Below are 19,753 nucleotides of genomic sequence, written 5' to 3'. Positions count from 1 at the left end.
TTCACACAACTGTTTTGACTTGACAATGATGCAGAAGGAGCTGAACAACAAACATTTATTTGCAGAAAATAAGGTGTAAGCCACTATAGGTTTAGTGTGGAATAATCACTTTGGCATGTACGATTGGCTCTCAGCTGCACTTTTCAGGGGTTATACATTTTCCCCACTGTGAGTTAACACGTTTAACTGAGCTTTACTTTACCAACCTCAAGCCCTGAATGGAAAATGAATTCCTTTTTCTCCAGATAGGGTTTCTCAGCATTTAAAGTCCTATGTAACCTTTTAACCAAAGTCTTACACTCAGGTTCCAGGCCACTTTTTTAACTTGCAGAGATCCTGGTCATAGAACCTGAACCTGACTACAAAAAGCTATCTGAAGTGAGCTGACTCGCAAAAGCTCATACCCTGCCACAAATTTTGTTAGCATTATAGGTGCTATTGGACCCTTGCTCTTCTCCACTGCTACAGACAGACTAGCACAGGTAACCATCTTGATCTACAAAAGCTAGAACTGATGGGCCCTTCACAGGGTACTTGTTTATTCACTAAAAACATGTTTCCTTCCTTAATCTGACTCCAAATCCTAATGAAAAGCCAAAATAAAAAGCCTAAATAAGCTGACACTGTTATCCACAGTCACCAAAAGCCCCATCTGAAGGGGGAAAAGTATCTAGTCTCCCTTCTGAAGCCGAGGGTGGGTCACCCCTCCCAACCAGTGGAGTTCTAGGGGCTCTGATTGGCTGGCAATAACTGGAATTTGCATAAACCTTAAATTCCCAGGATTGATTCAATCCTGAAGGATAGGTGGGACTTTGGGGTTGTTTGGCATACCTGTCTTCAGATAGGAAGGAGAGTGTCATCTCTTCCAAATCTTGGTGGGTGCTTTGTAGAGACATTTCCTACCAATTAAGACCCACTGAGGAGATATGGATATTCATCAACAGGCAATACTATTCCTTTGGTCATAGTCTCTATTTTCCTCCATGCATGCCATTGTAGGCCAAACCTGTAGGACAGTTATTCATGGTGATTTGAATCCAAGCCTGTAACAATGTGTAGAAGATTAGGCAACATGACCAGTATGGCATGGTGGCCCCAGCAAGCATGCTGGAGATATATCATCTGGATATTCAGGCAGTTGCCACCAATATGAAGATGATACTGAGCTCTATCTCATGCTTTCAGCAGATCCCAGGGAGGCTGTGGAAACCGTGAATAGGTGCCTGCAGGCAGTTTTGGAATTGATTAGGACTAATAAACTTAACCTCAACAAAACAGAGAAGCTCCTGGTAGAGAGAAGGTTTGGAACATGAACTAGGGGGTCTCCTCTTCTGTATGGGGTTGTTTTCCCCCTAAAGGAGCAGGTTCATAGCATGGAGGTGCTGCTGGACCTGGATAAACAAGTAGCAGTGGTGGCCAGGGGCACCTTTTACCAGCTTCAGCTGCTGAGTCAGCTGCAAACATTCATGAGCAGGAAAGATCTGGGCCGTTTCCACACGGCTTACCTTATTCTGCAAAATAGCGAAATCTCGTGAGAAGACGCAATAACAGCATCTTCTTGTGAGATTTCGTGAGAGATTTCGCTATTTTGCAGAATAAGGTAAACTGTGTGGAAACGGCCCTGGTCGCTGTGGTACATACCCTAGCAACATCTAGATTAGATTGCTGCAATGTGCTGTACACGGAGCTGTCCTTTAAAACTATTTGGAAGCAACCTTTATAGAATGCTGAGGCCAGAACATTAATTGGAGTGGGTCACTTGGCCCATGCCACTCCAGTTTTGTTCCACCTACATTGGCTCCCAGGCCCTATTGAAAGTAACACAGTATAATATAGTATTGGCCTTTAAAGTCCTATTCAACTTGGGGTCAGCATGTCTACTCTCATTATGAACCTTCTGGGCCACTCTAGACATCTTCAGAGGCCTTCCCTTGAGTCCATCTGCTATCTGAGGATAGCAACACAATAAAGGGTGTTCTTGGTCATGGTGCCAAAACGATGGAACTTCCCCCCTAGAGAGATTCTGCCAAGAGATGAAGACTTTTTTGCTTTGTTTGGCATTCCCTCACTAACTCTGATTAGCCCTCCTCCATATTTGTGTTTATGTTTTATTTAATTATGTGTGTATATAAAATGGTTTTCAATGTTTGAAATGTTTTAATGTTCAGTGCCTTGGGGACTCTGAGTTGGGAGGAGGTAAAAGGTAAAGGTAATCCCCTGTGCAAGCACCAAGTCATTACTGACCTATGGGGGGACATCGCATCATGACCTTTTCTTGGCAAACTTTTTTACGGGGTGGTTTGCCATTGCCTTCCCCAGTCATCTACACTTTACCCCCAGGAAACTGGGTAGTCATTTTTCCGACCTTGGAAGGATAGAAGGCTGAATCAACCTTGAGCCGGCTACCTGAACCTGGCTTCCACCAGGATCAAACTCAGGTCATAAGCAGAGCTTGGGCTGCAGTACTGCAGCTTACCACTCTGCACCACGGGGCTCTTGAACTGGGTGGGAAAGTATCATAAAACTGTTTTAAATAAATAATCAGTCAATCATGTTGCAGGGCAGGCTGCCTCAAACCAGGACCTCTACCCTCACCTCCTTCAGCTGTCATCTTGCTTGCTTCCAGTGCCCTGGAGCCCATGAAAGGAGGGGAGAGGGTTCACTGCACCCCGCCCCTCCTCCTCCTGCTTGCCATCCTTGTCCCTAATTCTGGAAGGGGGGGCGGAATGTACAGCACCTTTCTCTTCCTCCTTCCCTCACTGCCTGCTCCTTAGAGCATAGAGCTGGCTAGAAAAAGTCTTCATCAGCCCCTCTTCCCTGCTAGTTAAATATAGCCTTATACCTTGCACCGGCTCCATTTGCCTCCACAGCCTCATACAACAGCTTTCCCTCTCATGGGAGGGAGGCTGGGGGGTACTCCCAATACATTTGTGATGCAGCCCATTTCCCTGCCAGCCATAATTGCCCAACAGAAAGGGTGGAGCAGCTAGCTCCTACTGCATGGATGAGAAAGAGAGGCAAGATGGTTAGTAAAATCTCTATTTACTCCCAAAAATAAAATTTAGTTTAAAGCATTTGTATCCTGCCAATTCCCAAAAGGCTCAAGGCAGGTAACAGCAAGCCATCAAATAGTTACATAAAAACAATCTAAACAAAACTAAAATATAAATATAAGTTGTGTGTCTTTTGTTTATTATGTTGTAAGCAATCCCTAGAGAATGGTACATTCTTTTTCTTTGTGGTGGGCTCACCACTACTGCTATGACTTTTGTAAAGATACAAGGGGCAGAGGAGATATTGAAAGGAAGAATCTTGTATTGATATTTTTACTTTCAAGGAAAGTAAAGGAACTTTCTATACTGAACATTTATTGGAACATATAGTGGAACATCTTTTAAATCAACAGTAATGAACCAAACTTGACTTTGTAATAGGGACAAAACATCACTTAACAACATTCAAAAACTTCTGTAAACTATAAACTCATTTGGGGAATGAAGCTCTAAGCCCCCTGACTTTTTGTCCACAATAAAAAAGCAGGAAAATATCCCATTGGTACAACTGGATGGAACTGGTTCTATGGCCTATTTCTGCAACGACTGTACTTCCTCTAAAAGTAAGGCAGGAGGAGGCGGAGAACAGGGGAGATATTGGACAGAGTTGCCTTGAATTCCAGGCAATAGCCTTGTTCAGTAATGGACAACACCCAAGCCTCCTGGGTGATCGACTCCCAGGCCTGTAGAAGAAATAAGTGGTTGACAGACATGGTAGCAGATGGTTTGGTGTAGTGGTTAAGAGCACAGGACTCTAATCTGGAGAACTGGGTTTGATTCCTGACTCCTCCGCTCGAAGGCAGCTTGTCAGTCACAGCTCTTTCAGAGCTCTCTCAGCCCCATTCACCTCACAGGGTGATAGTCATGAGGATAATAATAACACACTTTTTAAACCTCTCGGAGTGGACATTAAATTGTCCTGAAGGGCAGTATATAAATAAAATGTTGTTGTTATTGGCATCAAATGCCCTATTTATTAGACCCAGACCGATCCCTTAGTGATCAGGAACTATCTTTTGACTTAGCTCAGAAATATCTCTAAAGTTTAACAGAGTCTGAGGAAGAAGGCTGTTGAAAGCATCTGGGGAATGTATGCATCAGTTGTGTTTAGAACCAACTGTATTTGTTGCTATAAGGTGTATATAGCCTTGGGGGGATTTTTTGTCTAAAAGGATTCGGGTAGAGAGATATAATACCCAAAGACCTAGCTGTCACCTTATCATCTTTGATCTTTTTTATTTCCCTTTCCGTGGTGGACAAGAATAGGTCATCCCTTCAAAGGGAAGATCTTCTACATTCATTCTATGCTGACGGGTGAGTGCCATGGTTCTGAGCCACGCGTGTCTATGCAGTACAGTTGCAGAGGTCATCGCTCTGTGAGAGCAGTCCCCAATATGTCTGGCCATATTAATTTGTTGTTTGGAGAGCCTTAAAGCTTCTCCTTGCAGAATTTTTGCAATCCTTTGTTTATCATCTGGGATTAGGCTTCAGTATGGACCCATCTTTTCCCATATGATGATAATAGTCTCATCATTACAAAATTTAAAGATTAAGGCTGCGACAGCATTAACTGTTCTGCCCAGTATGTCTAGTTTCCTCTTCTCCTTATCGATAGGAGTTGAATGGCCCACACTTTTGTGAAGGCCCTTGCCTTGGAGGGTCTCAGTGACAATATAATTGGTGGAAGGGTGAGTAAACAGGATGCCTGATCCTTCCTGTTTCATCCTTTACAAGTTTTCCAGCTTCTTAGATGTTGCCAGAGTCGAGGCCAGCCTGGACCACACATCTTTTGTCACATCTAGCATGCCTTACATGACTGGAAAAGTCACTGGTCTGGCCGTTTCTGAGTGAAGGACCTTCAAGACTAGATCCAAAGCGGTTGGAGCATAGCAGGTCACCTCAACATCTAGGGATCCCACCATCTGGACTAACTGCTCAGTATACTAGCGGAGATCCTGACTTGGGGATACAACAGAATCCTCTGTCAGAAACTCCATGGAAGAAGGTTCTGATGCAAGATCTAATCCAATATTGGAGTAGTTGTCCGACTGAGTAGTGGGATTCAAGGCTGGTTCCGGGACACTACTGTCTTCTGGAACCGTGGCTGGAATCGATGTAGGTTTGGCTTTAGCACTTCTTGGTTCTGAGCAAATGGACACATACCAGTCCTTGTCATGGAAGACGTAATGAGGAGGCAGGTTCATGCCTAGTGATCTTTCAAACCTGTAAGCATAGTAATGTTACAGGGAACTGTATGGGGAATAATGGAACTGGTAGTGTCTATGGTGGGGAGCCAGTTTCAAACAATTGTCATTCTCAGACAGATCCAAAGAAGTCCTCTGCCTTTCCCTGGCCACATTAGTGATTGCAGCAATGGAGAAATTGCTGTTGACAATTCTATGATTTCTGGAATCACACCCTCTGAAAGGAATGGAACTGAAGTGGAATGCTGTCTAGGGGTTGGAGACGGAGTTCTTAGAACCCAGGACAGACTTGTTGCAACCAACATGGATGGAGCCGAAATGGACTTTTTTCCCTCTTTTGCGACTTTGAAGTTGACAGTTTATCAGCATGCTTTGCTATGAGCTTAGCCTTTTTCAAAGGTAGCTCTGACTGGCTCAGACCAATTGAGTGACTGATTCTGTTCTCAGAGGTAATAAGTGCCAAACATGCTGGAGGAGCCCAGGAGGCCTGTTCTGGGTGCTATAGCCCTTTATTTGCAGCATTATTCTCTGAGTTGGTAGCACCCTTCAGGGATGACACCCCAAAAGCCACTTTCAATTGCAACATCCTTTCACTGCATGCCTTCAATGTAAACTGTTTACAGACCACACACTGCAACATAATAGGCATTTGTTGTGCCCATCCAATTGGGCCATCTTGGTACCACAACATGTACACTTCTTGAAGAGAGCCTTTGAAAGGCTCAAACTCTCATTGAAAGGTAGGAACCGAGGAGCAAAGCAAAGACATGTCCTTCTTCAGCAGCAGCTAACAAAGAACTGAGGGAGAGAGCCACTTGCCCCGCCTTTTATAGCCACGCCTGGGGGGAAAGCATGTGAAAAGACTAGGTGAGCATCTTGTGTCTTTAAGAGCTTTAGAACATCCACAGTTGACCTGCACATGAGCAGTTCCCACGTGGGACTGCACAGAAGACACGATGATGAAACTCTGTTCTACTTTGCCAATTACCTTTGCCTTGAGAATTCTTTTACACAACAAGATCCTTAAGAGGGAAGGGCTTCCCCTGCCCTTTGGCTCTTCAGGAGAAATTCCCTGGCATTTCAGTATGATTTTGTGGAGTGAAATGTTTCCATAGTTTGTTCCATTGGTTTCTTGGGTTTGGTTTCGATCTGTGCTCACCCAGTGTAAAGTGTGACAGATCACTAACTCAATTAGTACTAGAAGTTATATATTTTTCTGTGGTGATGACTGTTGTGGAACAGAATTGTTGCTCAGGAGTGTAGTTTTCTTTTCTTTTTTCCTCCTGTGGTCAAGAAGGTGGAGGTTCTGTGACTCAGAAGACAGAGGCTGCATCCAGAGAACATGGTCAGTTAATTATATAATGTCAAAACTTACGTTCTATTATGTGCCTATGAGAAAAATTCCATAAGACACCAGTTATAATACATCAAAAGCTTTCACATTCAAACATCTTTATGCATAATAATACCATAGGGTACTGGAATTTATACTGAATAAATATACTACACAAGTAGCTACTACCTTTAATTTCATTTTGTGGCACATTATATATTATACACATAAGTATTATTGTTAAAAATTGGGTTAATTTTGTTGATGGGATTGTGTCAAAAATGTTCTACACCACTGCATCAGGTTGGTGCTGTAATATATACCAAGGCCAGCAATAACAAAAACAGCAAGGGATATCAGGAGTCCTATAATAAATATTGCACTGACTTGGTGTGGTGGAGGGGGTCCACTGTCAATGCTGCCACCATAGCCTTCAGTGAGACAATATGGAGGGGCCCAGCCATAACTACAGTGACAATTATTGCGGCTGTTACATATTCCTCTATTTAGGCACTTCGTCACATTACAATCATATTTCAAGAGGGACACATTGGTGCATTCCCTATTAATACACATCATATCTTTGTCGCAAGGAGTGCCACCGCTCACGGCACCAATATCAGGTATTCCTGTTCCATGATGGTAGTCTGTACCCCAGCACAGATGGTTATTAATGCGTGTTTGAATGATGGTGCTATGTTCTTCCAAAGCAGGTAACTGAGCAATGTTTTCACACTGGAGTCGGCCACACAGGATATTCTTAGCATTACATTTGATATAAGTATCACCATTAATGCCACAGTTTCCAAAGCGGTCACCTTGAGCATTTAATTCTCTGAAGCAGCCCTCTGAAGCAACTGTTGCCTTTGAACCAAAGATCATTTTGCATTGTTTATTGTGAGTTGAGCAGTTCCCATGAAAACAGTATGCACCACCCTGACATGGAGCACCATCTTGCACGTAAACATCTTCAGGACACCACTCTGAAGTCCCATTGCAGTACTCTGGAAGGTCGCAAACGCTATTACTTCCCCTGCAAATAGTTCCAGCTGGAAGATACTGGCATTTGGAGCAGCACTCTCCAAAAGCACAAGTGACACCGGAACGCAACCTGCAATCAGACTGGCAACAGGGATCTGATTCACAACTTAATTTTGAACCGCAGTCACATTGCTCTCCACTCTCCACTACTCTGTTCCCACAGTATGCAAGGTTATAGTGTTTATCAGGATCTCCAGCAGTCCACAAGCACTGTGCTTCGCCAGATTTCATTAGCGTATAATATTCATTATAACTGCAGTTGCTGAACTGATCACTGTTTGTGTGATGGGCAGCCATAATGCAGTCTCTTTGTTCACATTTACAGAACACTCCATCATGGTTCATGCCTAAAATATGCCCTTGTTCATGGGCAAATGTGTTAGTAAAGAAGAACAAACTGGAACTAGTATATGAATCAACAGCACTTGCCCAGTCTTTCCAACACATTGTTCCAGTAAATGCTAATCCGAGTGTTCTTCCAAAATGTTTATATACAAGAAGATGGCCTGCATCATGTGGTAGACGCGTATTAAGTGTATTTTTTCTCCAATTATTAAAATGGTCAAGGAGAGCACCCATGGTATTAGAAATATCTATGAGATTCCTTTCAGACCATATTTCCAATCCAACAAGGATTACCTGAATACCAAGTGGAACATACAGTGTATTTGTAAGATGGATGACATCCAGCATATTCAAAGCAACAACAGTTTCATTTCTGCTGAACTGAACATAGCGCTCATGTTCCACCACTATGACAAGATTTGCGTACATTGTGTGTGTCCACCAGGGTCTGTCTTGTGCTCTTTCAGATGCTACATTCCCTGTGTTTTGGATCATGGCCATTTGTCGACTTTGCTCTTCTTGTGTCAGCCCACATCTCATGCGAATGGCCCCTTCCTCTTCCTCCCATTGATATACCACATGTTGAAAGGTAGTAGATGCCTCGACAGGTTCAATTTCATAGGTCTTATTTTCTACCCGCAAAATACCTCTGAGACCTCCTGAGCAAGTGCTTATTGCTGCCAAAGAGTGAGGCCTGCCCTGTACAAAACCACGGTAGAAACAGTCATCCCTGATAAAAGGATAGTCCACCTGGAGATTCCCCTCCTTGCTGTAAGTGAAAACAGGGAAGTGTTTGAGAACAAAAGCTCTCTTCTGCCTGAGATGCACTAGGTGGCTCTTCCCTTCAATCTTCAGCAGGTAGTTCACATCCTGAGCTTCTTTGTGCCCATACCTGGGGGTCTGTCTCTTTGGGATGATCACCTCATAAGAAGCATATCTAAACCCTGGAGGGGGTGTTTGGCCAACAGTGTCTTTCAAGACATTCCTCAAGATCAGCACTAACAACCACCAGGCAAGATAGATAGTCATTTTCAAGCCAGGTTGTAAATATTTTATGGGCTACCCAACCTCTTGTGACCCAGGAAAAGAAAGTCCTCTTGGCCACTAGCAGGAGAGAAACAAGATTGGAGGAAGTCTCCATTTGATACAAAAGATGAAGATTCTGTCCATAGCAACAGTTGATGAGGCTACCCTTGGAATGTGGGCGGAGCTTGGTTTGTTAAAGATCACCAGACTGGAAGAGGAACAGCAGAACTAACTTGGGAAGAAAATAGTGGTTGAGAGAACATTGCCTAATAAGTGTGCACAATCAGAAGTTTACTGATGGATATTCAGCCAAATAATGTCCAGTTGCAATGTGCAAATATTAGGTGTTTGCCACATCAAAACATTCTTTCCAACGTTCTAGGACCTTCAGAACTTTGATTGTACCAACAGCAGGAGGCTTGGACAACTGCAGGAGTGAGAGAGTCATGTTCAAATTGGAGGAAGTCTCTACTTGATATAAAAGGTGAGGAGGAAGACTGTGACCCTAGCAACAGTTGATGTGGCTACTTTCGGAATGCTGGTGGGGCTTGGTGTGTCAAAGATCACCAGTCTGGAGGAGGAATGGCAGAATAAAGTTGGGAAAGAAAGAGCAGCTGAGAGTTAGCTGGTTGATAAGAATGTTCCATCAGACATTTAGTATAGAAAGTATCAGCCCAAATATTAGAAATTTGCCATATCCAAACATATTATTTTCAAAATTGTGGAGCCTTCAGAACCCTGATTATACCACTTACTTTAGGCAGCAACAGTGGTTTGGGTAACAACAGAAGCAAATGAGTTTGGAGCAGTAGCAGGAATATTAAGATAATTTTCTACATTCTGTATCCTCACCCACACTGGATGCTCAATCAGGCTGCCAGAAAGAACCCTCAAGTTTCCTGCACAGAACAGATCTGTACTGATATCTGCATGATGGAGAATCAACTTTTGCAATGGGAGTGGGAAAGAATCACACAGAGAAGGAAATAGAAAACTAGACACTATAAGCACAAGGTCAAAGAAGGTAACACTGAGCTGTCTGGTGAGTCATCTGGAGGCAAAGCTACAGTGGGAAACAGGAGATGTGGGTATGTTGACATGACATTTCCAAGGCAGTCTACTTTTTGGATTTTGAACTATATGTTCAAAATATGTAAATATTATGTGCTATATGTAAATATTATGTGCTCCTCACTTCTCTGAATGGTGAGAAATTTCAGAGTAGTGGTTACCTGAGTTATTTTCTTTGCAGTAGAGAGCACTGAGAATTTGTCACATTTTTTGAAATATTTGTCGCGGTCTAATTATGCTACACAGGCGTCAGTGGCAGGGTTCAAGAGAAGACATGACACACCAAGCTTCAGTACAAATGGTGTATTATATAATTTACAGGTGGATATATTTACAGGTACATTACGTTGACAGACAAAGTGCTTCACCAGCAACCCGCAGAGCTGGAGCTCTTTACAATACAAGACTCTGCATCCTTATATATTACTTAGTAGCCTATCCCCACACAGTGCTGACTCACTGTGCCAGCCCAGGTGTCCTTGACATTTACAGAGAAGTACATCACCTGGCTGGTATCACATGATAGCTACCTGTCATCACTCTGTTACTACTGATGACACAGATCAGTCACTGCTAGCTGCCTTATCTCATTGTTTACTTTATTATCTTGACAATATTTTCCTTATTTACAAATTCACAGGAATTACAAAGGTGGAGACACAGAGTGACTTTTTACAGGCAGCAGGTCCACTACCCCACATGATATTTCCAAGACAAGAAACCCAAGGACTTCAGCCAAATCATGAACTGGAAGTTATATCATCAGAAGCCCACACAAGAAGAGCCTGTGACATCATCACCACCATTTTATTTGGTCTCTTTTATTCTCAAGCATGAATGACACTTCTATTATTTTGCTTCTGCAATTGGCACCACCAGGGGATAGTGTAGTCCCATGCAAGTGGAAGGGAAAAGGGGGACACAGGGTACATTTGCAGCAAAATGTCCACTCGCTCACAGAATGGACTATGAAGAACTCCAGCGTGAAAGGCAACTGAGGCATCTGACACCTGTACAGAGGCGCAGCCACACACTTGAACCAACCTCTTCTCATTATCGAAGCATATTGCCAATAAGAGCACAAAGGTTAATCTGGCATTTTTATATAATGAGATGTTTTACTTTATAATTAAAAGGGTTTTTCTGCCACTACCCCTAAGAGGGAACTGGGAACTCGGGTTTTTGTTTTTATATTCAAAGTGTAGACTCTGGTATATCGTAGGAATGATCTTGAGTATCATTGATTTAAGAGAGTTTATTCAGGAACTACAACTTTGACAGAAAGCAGAGAAACAGAATAGATACTAACTAACTACCTTACTAAACTGGGAGAGAGAAACTTCCAGGAAGAAGCAGGAAATGAAGGACAGAAGAGAGGCGGAAAGAAGGATTTTATTTTGCTATCTGTCAGATTTGCTGCCCCCTGCAGGTATTTTGTGTCTTCTTCCTTCTCTGTACACAAGAAGACACTGTATTTCCAACACCCTTTCTCAAGATCTAGTGTACAGAATCCACAAAGTTTAACTTCTTGCGTAGACTTTTAAACTTGTCTCCCAAGTCCCAGGTCTCCCTGGCAACTGGCGTGTGTGTGTGCGTGTAACCACAAAGTGAGACCATAAAGTGCATAAGTTTTATACTCATATATAAACTTTGTTTCTTTCTGTAATAATACCTTTTTATATCCTTTAGATTGTAGGGATCAGGGTCATACTTGTAAATTACAAAATATACTTGTAAATTACAAAATATCTCAAGTCTTCAGAAACATGTTGCTTGTCTAAAAAATGCGGAACCATGGGAGCCTCTAAAACTTGATTTTTTTTTTATCCTTGATGCATGTTCCAACATCCTCACTTTAATTTTTCTAGTACTGATGCCTAAATAATAGAGGCCACATGGACAAAAGGCTAGGTATACATTTTTAGATTCACAATTGGTGTAATTTTTCAATCTAATAATATGCCCCTTCTGAAGATGTGTATATTCCTTCTGTTTCTCAACAAACTTGTAGGCAGCACAACTTTCATCGCATTTAACCTCCATCAGTACTTGTTTCAAGTCTTCACTATTTTTGGCCAGTAGTGTAGTGTCTGCATATCTCAAATTGAAAAGGTTCCTGCACCAATTTTCATTCAACCTTCATCTAAATCTAATCCAGGTTTCTTTATGATATGTTCTGCATATAGGTTGAACAGATAAGGAGACAGTTTACATCCTTGTCTAATGCCTTTGCCATTTGGAAACCATTCTGTTTCCTCATATTCTGTTCTAACAGTAGCCTCTTGTCTGGAGTACAGTTGTGCAGCAACACAATCAGATGTTATGACACACCAATTTCTTTTAAAACCATCCATAGCTTTTCATGATTGACACAGTCAACACAGTGTGTCTGAAAAAGGGAGCTCTGACTCTTGAAAGCTTACATTCTGAAAATCTTGTTGGTCTCTAAGGTACCACTGTGTTACCCAAAGAGGTAGTCTCCTAATTAGTTGGAAAGAATTAGCTTAAAGAAGACAAACTGGGATTCTCCACCTATGTTTATGGGAAATTTTCCCTCGAAAAACTCTCAAAATAAACCAGCCAGATGTTCAGCCAGAAAGGTTTTGATTAAAAGAGAAATAAAAGGATAAACATACAATCACACAGAGAACACATATGAAGCTAACTAAGAGAAAATCAGGGAGGTGAGGAGAGAAAGCAGTTTGGGGGAAGGTTATAGTTACCACTCTCAAAGACAGAGGTTTGTGGAGGCAGCAGCGAAACGACTACTGTCTCACGGAGAAGAAGAAAAGGCCCAAATGGATTTGGGGGTGTATGTACGGATCCAACAACACACATTTTTCTTTAACAGGGCGTAAAGTGGACAGGCTCTGTCCACGAAGGACTTAGTGAAGTCCCAGGAAAGGTCAAAGGTGCCTAACAGGGATCTTAATGATGGTACATTCATAAGAGTGGATAATTTTGAAATGATTTCTACTCTCTGGGAGTCAGGAGGTCTCCCTTGAGTGTCTAATGCAAGGCTGAAGTATTTTACTTCTGTCTTGACTAGCTGTTCCTTTTCCTACTACTTTGAATCCCTTGCTCCTTGCAGGGTTCTTTCAAAGGTGAATTGTTGACCACAGAAATAAAGGTGAATGGAATGCGTTAGCTAAATCTTTAACACTGAAGTATTTGGCTCCTGCAGCAATGCCTGACAGGATCTTGATATATATTACCATGATGAGGGCAATGGGAGGACTCACTGCATTAAGGGCTCTAAAATCTACAGTCATTCTCCAAGTGACTCTGCCAATACAATAAGGGTGTATTGCAAATGGATTGCATGGGATTGATTACATTCCATTCAATGGTTTTACCATTTCCTGCTTCTGCTGAATATTTATATTGCTTTGGGGGAGGGGGATCCTTTCCCTCAATGAAGATGCAGACATCCCTCTCTGTATCACATTCTGCTCTGTCTTTTACCAAACTTCGGGAAATTCTTTGACCCATGGATAGCTAGCAAGAAGGACTATGGGTGTCCAGGATCAGGACCCTGGCCCAAACCAGACCTCGAGGGACCCACCCCCGACTGACCAAGCACCCACCTAAACCCTCGGCAGGATGCCAGAAGCAGTGGCCCTCACTCCCGGAGACACGATGGGAACCAGCAGCCACAGCAGCAGGAGAGCCTGAGCAAAGGGCGAAGGAGTGCCAGGCAGAGAGGCGCCAGCTCCTGCCAGCCACGAAGTTCCTTCCAGCAGCTGAGAGGAGAGACAGGCGGAACTGGAACTGCTGCATGGGCCAGCCCAGGGGCCTGGTCAAGACCGCGTGGACCACCAGAGAAGCCGCTGCAACATGCTGGGAGCGGGAAGGTTGGGAGCCAGCCTCCTGAGCTGCCATGACAGCCAATCACCTGCCAGACTGCCTTGCCAGCCCCAACAGCCAGCAGCAGCCAGCAGTAGGGAGTGCAGGGCTCTGGGTGGGGCAGGGCCAACTCAACCAATTGGAGGGCTGGCAGCAGCATCAGGCCCTGGGGAGCTGGACCAATCCAGACCCTGACATGGCCCTGTGAGAAGGCCAGGGGAACCGTCCCAACAGCCAGCCAGGGAGGAGGTGGAGCCAGTGGGTGTGGCCACATTTGGCCCAGGTGGGACTTTGCTGGGGCATGGGCGGATGGGAGATGGGGCGGGGTTGGCCCTAAGGGAAGAAAAGGATAGAAGGAGGGCTCAGACTCCAGACCAGGTAGGAGGGGAGAGTGCTGTGCTGAAGCAAAGGGAAGCCTCACAGGTGGGGCAAAGCTTGCAGGTGCATACCATCCCAGCCCTGCCTCCACCGATCTGAGGTCTCAAGGGAGGAGCCCTCAAACACCTGCTGGGAGGCAGGCAGATGGAGGCTGATAAGGTGACCCTGGACTAGGGCTTGCCAGGCAGGGTCCCCAAACCCCAGTAACGCCATGGCGAAAGGGTGCCCCCCGCCGGCAGTTGTGCCTGAAGGCAACAATGGGCATAGGAGCTTTAAGAGCTGCAGATTGGTGGATGGCAGATATTGCTTCAGGACCACTATTGATACTCCAGAGGAGACTGTTTGCAGGGTCTATGGTGAGCCAGTGCTCATGGAAGAAAGACATTCCTAAAATTCTTTGATCTTCCTTTTGGTTCTCATAAGTTGTAATGGCGGTTTTGTGGGTCCCTACGGAAAGGAGGATGTTTACCCAGACTTTAGCTTGGTGTGTCCTCCAAACCTGGCAAGGGGCAAAGTTTTCACAGTTGAGTTGTTAAGAGAAGCCCACAACATCTACAAGAAGGCTGGCAGGAGATTGACTCCTGGAGGTCCTGATGCCTGCCTTTACCAACAGTTGTCAGGCACTGGCTTGGCCACAACTCCTTGCAGAGGGGCACAGATCTTGGGCACCATAGCACAAATTTCCTGTGTCTGGGGGCTGACTAGAATGCTCAAGCATTTCTGTCAGGGCAGCTAAAGGCTGGGCACTCCTATTCAGTTTGTCCCTCATGGACTCAACGAGGGCTGTAGCAAGCACAGATATGAGCTGCCTATCATACAGGGTCATGTCTACCCCAGATTTCTAAGCTGGGCCTAGATCACTGAGCAATACTTGTCTCATGGGTGGCTCAGTCAAGTGAAGATGGAGCTGCTCTGGGGCATTTTACACCTGCCTGGGAGCTGAGGGCCTAGTCTGATTGGGAATCACTGAGCAGTATTTTGGGGCAGACTTGTGATAGTCCTGGCCATAGCATGCAGGGCTGGAACTGGGACCATTATCTTGGTCCAGGCCCTACGAAGGGGGGGAGGTGAGCAGGTGCAGCGCACCAGGGCCCATGGGCCCAGAGGGGGCCCAAAGAGGCCCAAAGGTAGCCCAGGAGTTTCCTGCAGTCTCAAAAAATGTTTGCATATGAAGACTAGCATTTATATCTTACGTTGTTGGCCTACATAGCTTAGTTTATCCTTTACATTGTTGTTACATTACGTTCTCAAGATCTTCCACTAGGGGCAGCACGTGCCAGTTAGAAGATCATGTGACTCTCCACTCTCCAGCCAGGCAAACAGAATGTTTAGGCCAGTGGCCATTGTTGTAGTAGACGTGTTGGTGTACGTAGGTGTAAACTATGGGGGGGGGGGAGCTGAGGGGCTCAAGCCCCCCCGGATTTGGCCAGGGGGGCTGAGCCCCCCCAGGCAACCAGTGAACTACATGGGGACTGAGGGGCTTAAGGCCCCTCGGATTTGGCCGTGGGGGGCAAGCAGTGACAAGCTCACATGAGGGGCTCAGTTACAATGGCAGATGAAGCACAGGACTGTCCACCCCTCCTGTTGTATCATGTTACAATTTCCATGATTCTTTGGGGCTTTGTTCTTGATTTTTTGCTCATATGTATGTGTGTGTTTATTGAGAATTTATAAGTTAAAATAGGAATTGCAGCTTATATAAAAAATTTACAAATAAATGTTACAGAAGAATTAAGAGACTCTGACAGAAGATATATGATTTTGAAAATCAAGCTCCTGGAAGGAAAGATTTACACACTAGCAACAATACATGTGCCAAACAACACAAGATAAAATTTTTATGAAAATGTTTTCCAATCCATTTTTGATTTTCAAGAGGATAATGATCTTCAGAGACATGAATGAGGTAATGGATCTGAAAAAAAGATAGGTGAAAAAAAAAGAACAAAGAAAGCAAACTTCCTAAAAATGTGTTTAATTATATGGAAATGTTACAATTGGAAGATGCTTGAAGGATCAAAACTCTAAATATTGAAGACTGTACTTTCTTTTCTGACAGACACCAAACATATTCAAGGATTGATATGTGCTGGATATAAAAAAACCTGAGTTATTTATATTGTTTATTATACGTGTACTCTTTCTTTTCTTTTTCTTTTGATGTAATTATTGATGTAATTATTTGATGTAATTTTTGATGAAATTATTGCAGATGTTCTCACTAAGCCACTTTCTCAAGAAAAGTTTGAAAGTCTACGTAAGAAAATGAATCCTGTGGACTTTGTCCTCTAGACCGTGAGAAGGGTTGTTAGAAGAATCAATGTCTGGTGTACAAAGAGAAAAAGACCCTACAGGGGGCAGCAAGGCCTAGTCAGATAGGAACGTGAGGACAGCACCTCTCTTTCTACTGTCATTTCCTTGTCTTGTGTCCAGATTGGTACTGTCAGGACAATATCCTGCTTCTTCTCGGAAATTCTCTCAGTCAGCTAGATATTTAGAAGTCTGTCTCTCTCTCTCTCCACTTTACTATCAGGTATGTTAGTTCCTAAATAAACTTTCTTTACTCTTTAATCAGTTTCCATGACTATTGTGTAGATACTCTGCCAACAGAAAGAGCAGGGAAGTAGGGGAGACGGAAAGCTAGGACAGCAAGGGATTGACAATGAAGCTGTGAGGAAACAATAAGAAAAAAAAACAGTAACAAAGGGAAATGAAACAGTAAGCCTGTTTGTAAGAGGCCATTTTCCAGGCTATTAGCCTTAAAAGGGGAGGAAAAATACAAGTATACTTTCCTTGCCTATCTTTTTTACCTTTCAAAGATAATAATGGCAATTTCATCCCACTGGGAAGAAGCATTAAACCCACTCTTCCCAAACACCATGGCAATAATCTGAATCAGGAGCTTTTGTATGTCTGTTATTGTCATGTTTAAAATGTTAGGAAGATCCATTCATGGATTTCTCAGATTCCCATCTTTTTTGGCCCTGAGTAATTTAGAAAGGGTACTGCTATCTAAATTGCTTTTCTATTCTGTTAAAAGTTTGATTAGTTCAAAACACAGCTACGAGAATATTGACGGATTGATAGCACAGAACATATACTTCCGTATTGTGTCCTGATTGGCTTCTGATCTGTATCAGAGCCCAATTTCTGAGCCTGGCAATTTCTGAGTTCACAACTTAGGGATGTTTTTGTTCCTGGCCTACAGCTGGAGGTTCCTCTGTGGCAAGCAGCACATTTTATCAGCTTTGACTGATATGCCAGCTTTGGGGTTCCTTGAAAAGTGTGACCCATCCATGGTGATCTATACTCATTTCCAGGTTAGATTACTCTAATTGTCTCTGTATGAAAATCGTCAGTGGAATGTTAATTGGTCCAAAATGTGGTAGTCTGACTATTGTCAGAGATTGATTACAAGCATCATATCACACTTGTGCTGAAAGATCTGTACTGGTTGCCTGTCTGTTTCGGGGAACAATTCAGAGTGTCAATTCTTACCTTTAAAGCCCTAAGCCAGTTTGGTGTAGTGGTTAAGAGTGCGGGACTCTAATCTGGAGAGCCAGGTTTGATTCCCCACTCATCCACTTGAAGCCAGCTGGGTGACCTTGGGCTAGTCACGGCTCTCTGGAGCTCTCTCAGCCCCACCCACCTCACAGGGTGTTTTGTTGTGGGGATAATAATGACATACTTTGTAAACCGCTCTGAGTGTGCATTATGTTGTCCTGAAGGGTGGTATATAAATCGAATGTTGTTATTATTATTATTATTTGGGGGCCAGGGTCCCCAAAGGATAGCCTCCTCTGGTACCATCCAGCCCACCAATTAAAATTTACCTCCTAAGTTTTCCTCTGTGGGCCCTGCCTTCAGAGGCGAGATGACATTTTGTATTACGACACTTAGCATTTTGAATGCTTGGCACCTCCTACCACGATGTCTTTTAGGTGCCAGACAAAAACTTTTCTTTTTACTCATGCTTTTAACTGAAGGGTTATAACTTTTCAGCTGTCTGGGATCTATTTAATGGATATCTTTATGCTGTTTCTATGTTCATTGCTTGTTTTTAATGGCTTTAAATTTTTTATTTTATTTATTATTTATTATATTAAATTTTTAGTCCGCCCTCCCCACCAGGTGGGCTCAGGGTGGAATACAACATTTCAGTTTACATAAATAACAGTTAAAAACAGATAAAACAGTATACAAATAACATTAAAACAACTTTATACAATACAGGTTCTCTTCAGATGACAACGATAAAATACTGCTTTTCAAGCCCTGGATCATATGTAGGGTGGTGGACAGATCTTTAGTGTGGCCAGTGGGGGCCCAACCTAGCCTCCACCATAGGCCAGTTTGGTGTAGTGGTTAAGAGTGCGGGACTCTAATCTGGAGAGCCAGGTTTGATTCCCCACTCCTCCACTTGAAGCCAGCTGGGTGACCTTGGGCTAGTCACAGTTCTCTGGAGCTCTCTCAGCCCCACCCACCTCACAGGGTGTTTTGTTGTGGGGATAATAATGACATACTTTGTAAACCGCTCCGAGTGGGCATTAAGTTGTCCTGAAGGACGGTATATAAATTGAATGTTGTTGTTATATGCATGGCGGAACATCTCTGTCTTACAGGCCCAGCGGAAAGATAATAAATCCTGCCGGGCCCTGGTTTCCTCAGACAGAGAGTTCCACCAGGTTGGTGCCAGGACCAAAAGGGGCCTGGCTCTGGTCAAGGCCAGGCGGGCCTCCCTTGGGCCAGGGACCACCAACAGTTGTTTATCTGTTGAACAAAGCATCCTCTGAGGTACATATGGGGAGAGGTGGTCCAGCAGATATGCTGGGCCCAGGCCGCGTAGGGCTTTATTGGTCAACACCAAAACCTTGAACCGGACCTGGTACTCAACTGGTAACCAGTGCAGCTGGTGTAGTATAGGTGTTATATGTTCCCTAATAAGGACCCTTGCAATTACTCATGCAGCTGCATTTTGGACCAGTTGTACCCTCCGGATCAGGCCCAGGGGAAGGCCTGCATAGAGCGAGTTGCAGTAGTCTAATCTAGAGGTGACCGTTAATTAGATCACTGCAGTTAAGTCATGGGTTGATAGGTAGGGAACAAGCTGCCGGGCCAGTCTTAGATAGAAAAATGAAGACTGGGCAACTGCTGTGACCTGTGCCTCCATAGTCAGGTAGGCATCCAGGATCACCCCCAGGCTCCTAACTCTTGAAACTGGTGCAAGTAGCACTCCATCAAGAGCGGGTTGCCGGAGTACCGTGCCCATGGCCCCCAGACCCACATGCAGGACTTCCGTCTTTATGGGATTTAATTTCAACTGACTCTGTTTCAACCATCCAGTCACAGCTTCGAAGGCATGTGTCGTGGGCTCTGAGTCCTCAGAGGATGAAGACCTCAGGGAGGACGACAGGAGTGGGGATATTCCAAGCCCCTCCAGAGTCAGCCGCTTGGAA

General features: G+C 43.9%; 1 protein-coding gene across 1 annotated transcript; it reads right to left on the bottom strand.

Moving 5' to 3' along the window:
• Positions 1–6,842: 6,842 nt before the first annotated feature.
• Positions 6,843–9,005, bottom strand: LOC129323412 (disintegrin and metalloproteinase domain-containing protein 20-like). The gene has a single exon (XM_054969945.1). It carries the CDS (start codon positions 9,003–9,005, stop codon positions 6,843–6,845), a length of 2,163 nt encoding a protein of 720 aa, XP_054825920.1.
• Positions 9,006–19,753: the final 10,748 nt, after the last annotated feature.

This window comes from Eublepharis macularius, chromosome 2, assembly GCF_028583425.1.
Source record: "Eublepharis macularius isolate TG4126 chromosome 2, MPM_Emac_v1.0, whole genome shotgun sequence".
Taxonomy (NCBI): domain Eukaryota; kingdom Metazoa; phylum Chordata; class Lepidosauria; order Squamata; family Eublepharidae; genus Eublepharis; species Eublepharis macularius.
Note: the sequence above shows the minus strand (reverse complement) of the source record. Positions and strands in the feature narration are given on the sequence as shown.